Below are 12,020 nucleotides of genomic sequence, written 5' to 3'. Positions count from 1 at the left end.
GAGGGGCAGCGGACTCAGTTTGTGTTACTGTTTTAATTGGCAACCATCTGGGGCTGACAAATACTTGCAATGTTAAATACCATGTTAGTGTAAACACTTCAACTTGAATTGACTAAAACTCTAAAGAGAACTAAACTGAGCAAAGTGCAGGTTTGAGTATCAGTTACATTTATTCAAGATTTGTAATCACATTAGAATAAATATCTACTGGTTACAGTAGATGCTAATGCTAAAATATACTGATTGTTGTGATCCACGAATTTTCAGCTTTTCTGTTTTACAAAAAGGAAGAACAAAATAGTAGAAAACATTATGATTATTTTTTCTTGTCATTTACTAACATGGCTGAACATAAAAAAAGTTTTAGCAGTTGAATGCTATACTTGATTCATTTCCCAGTCCAGTGTGTTGGCACAAATTTGGATATAAAACATGTTTTTATTATGATATTTGCCTAATAAAGGCAAATGACTAGCTGATTGTTGTGTTTGTGAATTTCCAAATACATACATAGCCAAGAGGTAATTTGCAGAAAGCCCTCTAGTGGACAAACTATGCAATTAAGGGTGTTTCTCCCATATCTTCATTACTTTTAAAATGTTCATGTATCAACCATGATAATATATATATATATATATATATATATATATATATATATATATATATATATATATGCAATGAATCACAGAATTCTTCTATGCTGAACTGTTCAGATGTGATAAAAAACTAACATGACATGATGTATAACATAACTATGCATTCACCTCTAGCAAGAGCACACCTACTGAAACCACTGAATATTTCTTGCTGTGCGCCACATATGAGACAGGACAGAGTCAAAGGTAGCTTAAAGATAAAGGGATTGGTGAAGTTATAGGCCAAATTTTGATGAATGGAAAGGTGTTTCCAGCAGAGGAATTTTTGCAGTGAATTACAGAACAACTGAAGATAAAGGTGGATAAGAACCAAATTGATTTAGAGTGATCAGCCTACACAACACATGCCCAGTTATTTAATTCCTCAACCTAACACAGCTAATTTTGTTTGATACTTGAGCTCAGTTCCAAGCCAAAACTGTTGCAATTTTTCATGCAAGTAGTTTTGAATAACACTTAAAAGTTAAGTTGTTTGCAAGAATTTTCACCTTTATTCCTTTCATTTTTGGCGCCTTCAAAGGAGTGAAATGTAGAAAAGCTGAGTGAAAATCAACACTTTACTCAAGGATTCAAATTCTCACTTGATTCAGTGACCTGCTTTTTAAACCTTTAAGTCACTGTTGTTTCAATTTAAACGACACCACAAACACAAGTGGAACAGAACAGTTGAGTGACAGAGAGGCTGCAAAACACGCTATTATTATCATGATCATCGCTCACTTACGAGCATCTTTACACATGCACTAATGAGTATTAGAAGCGGAGGCTGAGTACACAAAAATGCTAATTATTTTTAAACTGTCTGCCTGGAGCACACGTCTCCTTGCTTTCAATACCCCTTTTATTTAGATGGTCCTTGTTATGGTAACTAATGTTCAAAACACACACACATGTTTCCTGAAAAAATATAAGGAAATATGAAGAATCTATTACTGTGGCCCCTATGAGTGTCTGTGCATGAATCAGACATGATGTGGTGCACAAAACATCCCATTGATTGCATAGTCCTAATGACTCATAACCTCATGTGATCCTTGGCTACAGTCACTTATTTTATTTTTTTTTACCTTCTTTCATCCAGAAAAACACACACACACACACACGCACACACACACACACACACACACACACACACACACACACACACACACACACACACACACACCATTATCTTAACACTCACATGCACTGATGCACAGAGCATGAATCCTGTGTTCTGTTCAAAGTCCAGGTCATTTAGGACACAGTGCACTTACTTGTAAAAACAAGACAGAAAAGTGCTTAAATCAGAATGCTAGACCTCTTTATAGGCAACAAACAATACAGATATAAAACCATACAACATTACTGATATAAAGATATTTGCTTATATCTAATATATTTGCTAACGTGTATTGTGGTTACAGATATGATGGTGCAGTTAGAATAAGCTAAATGTTGTTTGCACGAGGAACTGCATACTCAGTTCAGAAAAATGTGAGGAACATCATAAAGGCACGTAAATCCAATTATGTATTAACTAGGATAATTACACTGAAGTCTGTAACCCTTGTACATCTCCATCTAAATCAAAAGAAAAATTTAAATATATACACACAAAGATGCATTAACACAGTCCTTTATTTTGTGCACTTTTTAAGTATCACGTTTTGTTTTGTTTTTTTTATCTATGTAGCTGCAGCATTTTTTTTTATTCACTATCTTGCCTAAGGGTACTTCTGCATGCAGATTGGAGGAGCTGGGGATCAATTTATTGAATTCTAATCAGAAGACATCCTGATTTAGATCTCTTTTTTGTAATATATCTACAATACATGACATACATTTAGTCTCAGTGTACAAAATGTATGAATTTGTACTGAAAGACGCTACAGTCACAACATACATATGTTCTGTAATTCTTGGAATACTACATGTTGCCAAATATTTGTTAAGTTTTGACATTTTGAACACATTCAGTTTTAAATTAGCTAGCTACTCCTGGGTTGCAAACTGTCTGATTTTAAATGTCCATCAACAGCTATAACTCTCTTTTGCCAAAACCTACAGAACCACATCCCATTGACTGAGTTCAAAAAACTTTAGATCTACATCTACACAGCAAAGTGCTAAAATTAACCAAAATAAGCAAGTTACAAACAATTACTCCTGTGGTAACTGCAACTTTTATATGTAATATTGTCTAATCCAATCCTTCTCACATACTCTTTCATCATTTTCTCTCCAGTGGCACATATTTGAAGAAAATTATTGCCCTAATGATGCTAATCTCTTGTTTCTCCCTGTGGGAGTCATTACTGCTTTATGGCATGACGTGATATCAATTTAATCACAAAGCGGAAGCCACTAGCCACGTGAAAACTCGAGGTTTAATTTTGGATGGGTCCATCTGGAGATACAGCATGTGGGCAGTGGATGTGCTGATGCTGGACCAATAAAGGGGTGAACCCAGAGGAGTGGGAAATATGCTTACAACAAATTTTGCAATAATAAACTGTAGTTTCTTCAGTGTGAGTGAGCACCTTCAAACTTCCCATCATCAAAAACTTCTAATTGGTGACCTAAAAAGTCCTCTTACAGCAAAGTCATTTATTGCAAGACAATGTTCCTTGGATTCTTCTCACGTGCTGTTTTTCCAAGAATCATTAGTTATAATGTCAGATGTGCAACTTTGTATCTGTTTTACAAACTGGATACAGTAAGTTTACTGGTGAACATTTGTCTTAATAAGGATTTTGTATAAACAGTATCTCTCTCTCTCTCTCTCTCTCTCTCTCTCTCTCTCTGTGTGTGTGTGTGTGTGTGTGTGTTTGAGGTGAGGGAGTATGGAAGCTTAAAAGTGCCAAAATAAAAGAAATAAGTAAACTGTTAAATCATGAATTAAATGAATTAAGAATTACAATTGAATAATATATAAATTGTTATTATTATGTACATAATTAATTGATTCAATGTATCACTAATTAATTGGATTATCAATTAATTTCATTTTAAACATATTTAAACATTTCAGTATTTAATTAATTATTTCATAGTTCCTGCAGTGCAGTGCATCATGTATTTATTGTATTTGTCAACCTCAAAGCCAGGGTGTGGGACAAATCCTGCCATAGCTAGAACCGTTACTTTGGTCCGTAGTCGATTCTTTCAGTGGGTGTTTCTTAGTTCCAAATACAGAGTTTGTAGTTGCATACTTGCTTGGTAAGTACACTTAGGGTTAGATGGGATGGTTGGATGGAAAAGCACAGCTTACAGTGAGACAGCAGTATACTTGATAACAACAGTTCGTTTTAACTCCGTCCTTTACTGTCTTTTTACCCTTACGATTAATATTTACAATAAAAATAGCACAATAGTCTTAATTACCTTTGTTGTTTTAAAATACATTTGCTCATAAATGCTCATAAAAGGCCCATTTATGTGATTTTTTTAAACAATGGGCTGATTTGGGAAAGGTTGGTAAAAGCTGTATAGTAGTTAAATATTACTGATAATTCAACAGACTATTTCGCAGATCTCTCAATGTATACATAACTCTCACTTCTCAGTGACAATAATGAATGAAAAATGAATGCAGATATAATTATTTTTTTTCTTCTTGTAGATGGACAAAGAAATGGTATTTCATATTTTACTTACAGTTTGGGGTGTTTTCCTCCACCATTGTGATTTTTAGGTTTATAAGCATTCTGGGATACATGTCTGTCTTAAATCCACACCACCACCAACTGACTGTGATACTGCATGTATCCTTTATCTGGGAACGATCTGTCTTGACTAGCAGGAAAACTAATCAGATGTTAAGGACTGTTGATCAGAAACCATTAAATAATAATTAATTCAATAGTGAAATAAATAAATATGTTCTAAATTATGATGAATTTATGTTTTCATTAATTAAGTTATATATATAATTAACTGTGTGTTAATAAATTACCTGTTTATAACTTTGATTCATGACACATTTGATAAACTATCCAAAGATGTATTTGTTGGTTTCATTTTGGCACTTTTGATCCTCCATACAACGGAGGATAAAGGAAAATGTCAACTCTATGGAAATGATATATATGGAAAAACAAAGAGTGGTAGAAATATTTAATTAAGTGCTAAATCCTAATAAATCTGATGGCTCTTTGATCAAGAGGTAGGCAGTATTAATTTCTGATCATAATTTATCACTAAATAAAAATAAAATGGGTAATTTATTAAAATGACTTGACAAATCACTGACCTTGAAAAAAAATGTGAATTACTGTAAGTTTATGTAAGTTAATTTTCTGTTTGTGTATACTGTACTTACTGCAAATGTATACCTGTATGGTTCTATAATACAACTTGTATTGTGTTAAATAACACTTAAATATATTCTTTTTTAGTGGCTGATATATCCAAACATTCTTCCGTCTGTCCATCCGTTTTTCTAACAGCTTATCAATTCAGGGTCACAGGTTGGCTGAAGACTATTACTACAATATCCCTCTGGCTTAGTTTTAATAAGCCACAATCTCAAAACATAATAAATAAAACTGCATAAACTGTGCTGCACACAGTTTAGTTTCTAATTACAGCCCTCCAAATCACATAAATCATGCCTGCATCCAGTCCAGATCACTCTCAAAGGGTGGAGCTATCTGAAGAAGTTCAAGGCACAAAAGCAATCAGCAGAGCTCCACTGAGATCTGTCCATATTTAACCAGCACGCACACACAAAAGCACACACACACACACACACTGGCAAAGTGTTATGCAACAAGAATTTGGTCTCCATTGCATTTAATCCCCTGTAGCAACTTAATCCTAAGGCTAAGCAAACTCTCCTCCTCAAGCCTCCCTGCTGCTCTGAGAACACAGACGAAAGGAGGAAGTGAAAAAGATAAGAAACGGTAACAAGGAAATGCTAGAGCATGAAATGGGAAAGGTAGCAATACAGTTACCGAGGCATACCAAAATGGGTAATGAAAATGAGAATGCAGAACATCAAGTTTTTGGGGGGGGTTTTCCCACAGAATGAAGCAGTGAAAATCATACTCTCAAACACACATATTTAGTAATTTCTAATCAAAGGTTAAAGGTCAGACATAACTAACTACAGAGTGAGGAAGAAAAGTGAAGAAGTTATATATAATAAATAATATCCAAGCACCACACTTAACAAAATAATCAGATTATTTAAAAGAAAATTTACGTAAATAAAATGTTAATTAATTTCATACTTCAAAGCGAATTATTACATTTAGAAGGAGTTATAGTTACTTATAGATTTCTGCATTAAAATATAATTCGTTACTTCAGATTAAGTTATCCAGCATATGAAGCTGTGAAAGCAGCAACAGACTGGAACACTAAAATGCTCCTTAGTGGTGTGAACACATCAGCCATATGTAAAAATGCAGTAATATAATAAATATCACAAACAGAACTGTTTGAATGAGTGCTTGGAACTTTTTGCACGAAACTTTAAGTAGAAAGTGCAACATAATCTTTTTCCAGGCCATCAGTGTTACCTGGACAATTTAAAAAATACAAGTAAGGCTTCAGTGTAAACATAAACACCACCCCAACATACTAAAGCCCTCGTTGTTCCTCTGGACATTTTTGGTCAAGTTATTTAGTTTTTCTTAGCACTGAATCTCTTATGAGTATACTAATCTCTAAATGATTGTTTTAAAATGGAAAGGCTTTATTTAATTCACAAATGTCTCTAGGAAAGGTTCGCAGCTGTGTTGCCTTGATGATAGGGTCCTACCTGACATTGTCATGACGCTGGATATAGATTTTGTGAAAGATCCTTTCTGGGGGCTTCAGGAAATCCTCCTTCATCTCCATAGCTACATTCCTGGGCAACAGACTCATTAGCAGGCGCTCCTGAGAATATGAGTGTGTGTGTGTGTGTGTGTGTGTGTGTGTGTGTGTGCATTTGTGTGTGAGAAACAGAGCAAGAAAGGGGAAAAAAGATAAAGTAAGTCACTTATACAGTCGAAAGCGGCAAAGTTATCATAGGGCAAAGTGTTGGCGGTGATAAGAAATGTGCTAGACAAAAAGGCATGAAATCTAACAGAAATGAATAATGTGGCAAAATGACTTGAGGCATGGGGCGGTGGGGGTAGACATCCAATTTTACACATAGTTTGTGCAGCAAAAAAGGTGCCTATACCTGTTTTTCGTTCTCATCCTCCATGCGGAGTTTTTCTTCGATGCAGTTGCGAGCCTGCAGGAAGGCCTTCCTCTGGGCTCGTTCTGTTAGGATGCGCACAAACAGCCCTGACAGGTTGACACTGGTGAACAGTACTGTGTTGGCAACCAACTGCAAAAACACGCACATATTACACACTATTACTTCTATGGTACATTGTTGAAGACAAAAATATTTAAGAAACCATTAGGAAATATTTACATCACTTTAGTTAGATCAAATATTTATACGTGTGTTGTTATGATCAATGAAAAATGTATTTTCATGTATATTTTCATATATTGGATGTATGGTAAATAATCTAATGTGAAATATGTTTTGTCATTTGGCGTCTTTGTGAATTTGTTTGTGTGCATTGATGCACAGTGCAGCACAGGAAGTAATTTATTTCAATTTCTTACTTTATTTAAAAGGGGCAAGCACAGAACTATAACACTAAGCTGCATGAACAGATGTGTATATAACCAAAGCTAATGGTAAAAAAACAAAACATATCATAATACTTAAAATCAAAGCTGAATAACAATAAATAAGAAAAAACAAGCAGCCTATACACTACACTGATTAAAGTATCCATGGCATTCATATAACTACATATATACATGTGGATGGTTGCCAGATTTTGTTACCCCTGCTTTCAAGGACCTGAAACTGGAGTTTCACTACCCTAAACGGGCTGAATGGCAGTTTAAGGGTGTTATACCAGTTAATTCATTTACCTGGATATTTTTCAAATATATGATTTTTTATTCAATATTTTCTATGAGAAAATCTGTGACATCTCTTATAATAGACACACAGCAGCATGACTGTTTTTAATAATTTCTATTGCTTGGTTGAGGCTGGCTGAGTTACTTGACACAGTTCTGCGATTGCCTATGATGTGTAGACTAGCAAGCAGTCACTGCAGGTATTAAATACACAATATATTGATGAAAATAAATATGTTAACTCATATCCTCATTCACCTTTAGTATTTTCTGTTGTAGAACTTAGCGATGGAGCTTATTTGACTTTAAGAAATGTTACCCCAAAACACCTTATACTTTATTAAAATATAGCTTATATGTTTAGCTAAGCATCATGAAAACACTGTCATATTTTGAAATTATATATCCACTTCTTGTAAAATTTTTAAGAAACTTTTACTGCCACAGACAGGCACGTTTCCCAGAGCAACGAATAACGGATTGCCTTGAGAACGCTGTTTTTGGCAGCAGAAGTCTGGCTTTGTGCTTGGCAGCACTGTTGGCAAGGATCAGCATGTTCAAACGATGCTCAAGTAACTTTATAGCCCGGAGTGAATAAATGTGGACATCAGAGTTAATTGGTGTAAAATACTCTTGAGCTTCTCTGTTGTGTTAAACGCAGTGTGCTCATTATTGACCTTACTGCACTAGCAACAAAATCTTTCATTCTCGGCTGTTGTACCCATTCACTGGCAGTAATGAAGATCTTCAAACTTTTACGATGCAGTAAAAAAATAAAAGGAGTACATTAACTTTTATTCGGTGACATGATTAATTCCAAGGTGTCTCATTATGATGTATACAGGTATTCACTGAATACAATACAAGGTTTTTATTTGCAATGCTTTTTCCTCCCCTTTTCTTTAGGTTTTTCTTTTCTTTTCTTTTTTTTTTTGCTGTTGTACTTCATATTAATAGTAGTAGCAATAAGTTAATAAGTAAAAATGCCAATGATTGCTGAGTTTATTTACAATTATATTTTTGTCATTTCTTTCAATGGGGTCTAATAAAGTACCTATTTTTAGTTTTATTGTTTTTGTAATCTAAGCTTTATCTAGACAGGTAAGGCTATAAACCCATACCCCATTTAACATTTTATGGTATTTAAACTACCAACAATGAATAAATTATGCTACTAAAAGGACCTGATGCATGATGAGACAAAAGAGGCCCTACAATAACGTGCATTTGAAATTATAGTCAACACTTGCTTTAGTAATAAGGTATTTCATGTAGAAGTAGACACAACCGTAGGCTGAGTGCTTGGGACCTAGGTGGGTGGTTGTTGCAAGCCTGGACTGTGCAGGGTCATGCCACACAGCTCATCTCTAAGCTTAATGGATTAGCTATCTCCGGTAGTACAGCTAGCAGTGTCCTTCACATGGCTATGCAGGTACCGCATAGCCTACATACAGGAAAACAAAGCTCTGTAAATAGGCTGTCATCATTTGGGAGCACGATGAAACGACAGAATCTCAGTTTCACTTCCAAGAAATGCCCAATATTCGTGTCATATGTTGCACGTAGGCAGACATGTTCCATTATACCCCTGGTAGTTTTTGACTGATGTGACATATCTTATTTTCCCACAGCTGATGACAGCCAGGAATGTGAGCATATGTGTCTGAGTGTGACAGGAAAAGGTACAAAAGCTATACATTTCCAGAGAGCGGTGTACCAATTTCTATTCCGGCTCTGTAATGACATGCATGACTTTGCCCTATTTCTTTACGGAAGCATATGTAGAGTAGTCAAAGTGGTCTTCCTCTGTGTGTGGGTGGGTGTGTGTTTATGTGTGTGTGTGCTTGTCCCTCCAATTTGCCCTACTTCTGGTGCTTGGAGGATGTCACTCTAGTTCTTCATTCCTGACCTGCTTCTTTGGGATTGAATCATATCCCATAGAAAACAGTCGTAGACTGTTTTGCTTTACTATATTTTTTTAATCAGGGTGCCTGCAGGGAAGTCTTGGTTTCACCACACTATAATATACACTAGCCTAACACCATTAAATATCATAAATGTGTTACACGCATGGAATTTGTGTGGAAGAGGGAGAAAAACTATGTGAACTGATAGTCACCGTTACATTCACTTCCACTGCATACCACCAAGATAAAGCTACAAATTCTCAACATGTTTTGTCTTATGAGAGCAAATATGCTCTAACTTGTCTTGATCGTGTTATTGTTTTGCCGGATTTGATTAAAACCTAAGCAAAGCCCTTCAAGTCATACCACATGGAGCTATCCCTGGTGCTGAACTGACATCTAAATTGCTTCTCTCTACCTGAGCTTCATATCCTAATACGGGCTACTCCAGGAGTGTGTAGCTCATACGAATAGATTATTATATTCACACGCATAATAATATAAGCTTCAAGGTTACCAAGTATTAGAGGCACCATAATCATGTGCAACATGTACTTACTGTTCTCCATAGTTTTTGTGTTTTCACTGTGACGGAAGTGGCAGTAACAATCAAATGGGAGATGGACACCATTATTCCAAACACAACAGCCAAAAGCGTCCGTACAGGTAGCAGCGCATAGGCGACGAAGGTGACCAGGATGAGCTGCCACATGCCTTGCTCCGGGGACGTCGGGGGCTCTAGCCCCATGGCGCCCAGGGAGAAGGGACAGCAAAGGAAGGAGAAAGTAAACCCGAAGAGCAGCGTCAGGTTAACAATCTGTTGGAGCTGAGTCACTTGCAGGTACTTGACATTAGTTACAATGAACAGGGACACGAAGATGACACAGTGGACCGGATGGGACCCCTTGGAGATGGTGATGCTGGGGCCGGACAGCAACTCCACCACAGCTAGCGTCGAGGACAAGAATATGAGCACGGCCAGGGCTTTGAGAGTGGACGTCTGCTCCAGTTTCAGGTTGTAGTTCTGGAAGAGAGACTCGAGTTCTTTGCAGTCGAACTCGTCCTCGCATACGATGGTGGTCAAAGGGACAGCCGGTGGACAGTGACTTCTCTTCCGCCTGGTTTTGACTTTCTGAAACGGTATTTCCTCCATGTCAGTGCCATTCATAAACTGAATACCTGCTCACAGCTTAGCTTAAACAGAACAGCGGGTCCCGCGCCGACACAGACCCCGGGATGCAAACGTAAAAAGACGCGCACAACAGACTCCAGGCAGAGCGTCCCAGATAGCGGAGGAGACTGGCCGGTGGCCACAGACGCGCTCGGCACTATCCACAGGTTGGACTGTGCTGTCCGGAAAGATTAGCTGGCAAGCAAATCTTCATTTTTCAGCAGTGTTCCAGGCGATGTGCCATATACATGTAGCCTACTAAAAAATAATTACTATAATAAGAATTCAGCGTTCGCTTGAGCACCACTGAAGAGCACGTCGTCTACTTGTGACGGTAACAGCTTTTTTTCTTTTCTTTTCTTTTTTTTTTTTTGCGGGGCTCAGATAGGATCACGCCTGCGCATTATGAGGTGAAGATAAGACAGGTCTCAGCTACTCAACACACGCAGTCAAGACGATTTGACTAGCGCGGCTACAGAGCTCCCCTTCAGCCTGACAGAACAGCACATGCATTATCCTTAACAGCAACGTCTCCCTTTTCCACCTGCACACGACGTGTTTCCATCGTTAAAGCCCGTGCAGTGACTTTTGCTATGCTCTGATTCATTTACGCGCTCCCTTCCTCTGCCTAATTCCCTCACACACAAGCACAGAAGATGAGAGAAAGAAGCGCAATTAATAGCGCTACCGCACGTCACTGTGTTCGAGACACGACTATACTCTCATAAACTGGGAGCTACTGCGTTTGGTTGGCACAGACACAGAGTAACATGATTGCATAGCATTCATAATAAGACTCCTGTATTGCCATGAGGCAGCCACCCTCACAATCAGCACTCTTTTGGCATTCAGGGGGGTGGTGTCTCATTCATTACCAGGAGAAGATTAGTCATCCGTCACAGGCTGCCATTGCCATGACCCGTCGGTACCAGAGAGGATGTAAGAAAGTGACAGATTGATGGCCAGTGCCAAAGTCCAGCACTCTACCATGCTACCAGGACACTCACATGCCTTCTGTTCCACCTCCCTAGCTCTCACTATGTGTGTGTGTGTGTCTCTCTCTCTCTCTCTCAGCTGTTAGTGTTCTAGCTCTCACTGATCCAGCACAGCTATATACAGTGTGACAGGTAGATGGAGAGAGTGAAAGGGATGGGGCGAAAATAGAAACAGAGCAGTAAAGTATTTGGCAGCCTACTAAATTCTGAGACAAAAAGGGAAACAATGTTCTATAAAAGACTTGTGCTACCAGCAACATGGAAGTAGACAATTTGTGGCAAACAGATGAGGTGTTGGAGCTGATATGTTTGGTCATTAGTTTTAAAAAAAAAACATAAAACATAATTAGAATCACTAGCTCAAGCTTCTGAAATCCAAAAAGGT

At 37.5% G+C, this 12,020-nt stretch overlaps 1 protein-coding gene across 2 annotated transcripts in view; it reads right to left on the bottom strand.

The window, feature by feature from the left end:
• The window catches only part of LOC102785373 (adenylate cyclase type 1-like), a 36,447-nt gene extending 25,032 nt beyond the window's left edge, over positions 1-11,415 (bottom strand). For both annotated transcript variants that reach the window (XM_006786432.2, XM_006786433.2), the window contains exons 1-3: positions 10,029-11,415; positions 6,814-6,963; positions 6,406-6,524 (exon numbers count right to left, since the gene is read on the bottom strand). In XM_006786432.2, the coding sequence (XP_006786495.1) occupies positions 6,406-6,524; positions 6,814-6,963; positions 10,029-10,637 (878 nt within the window). In that variant the 5' untranslated portion in view covers positions 10,638-11,415. The remainder of the gene's footprint in view (positions 1-6,405; positions 6,525-6,813; positions 6,964-10,028) is intronic.
• Between the last annotated feature and the right edge of the window lie 605 nt (positions 11,416-12,020).

This window comes from Neolamprologus brichardi, chromosome 18 (genome assembly GCF_056152115.1).
Source record: "Neolamprologus brichardi isolate AB-2024 chromosome 18, ASM5615211v1, whole genome shotgun sequence".
NCBI classification, from domain to species: domain Eukaryota; kingdom Metazoa; phylum Chordata; class Actinopteri; order Cichliformes; family Cichlidae; genus Neolamprologus; species Neolamprologus brichardi.
This window is presented reverse-complemented; position numbering and strand designations above follow the sequence as displayed.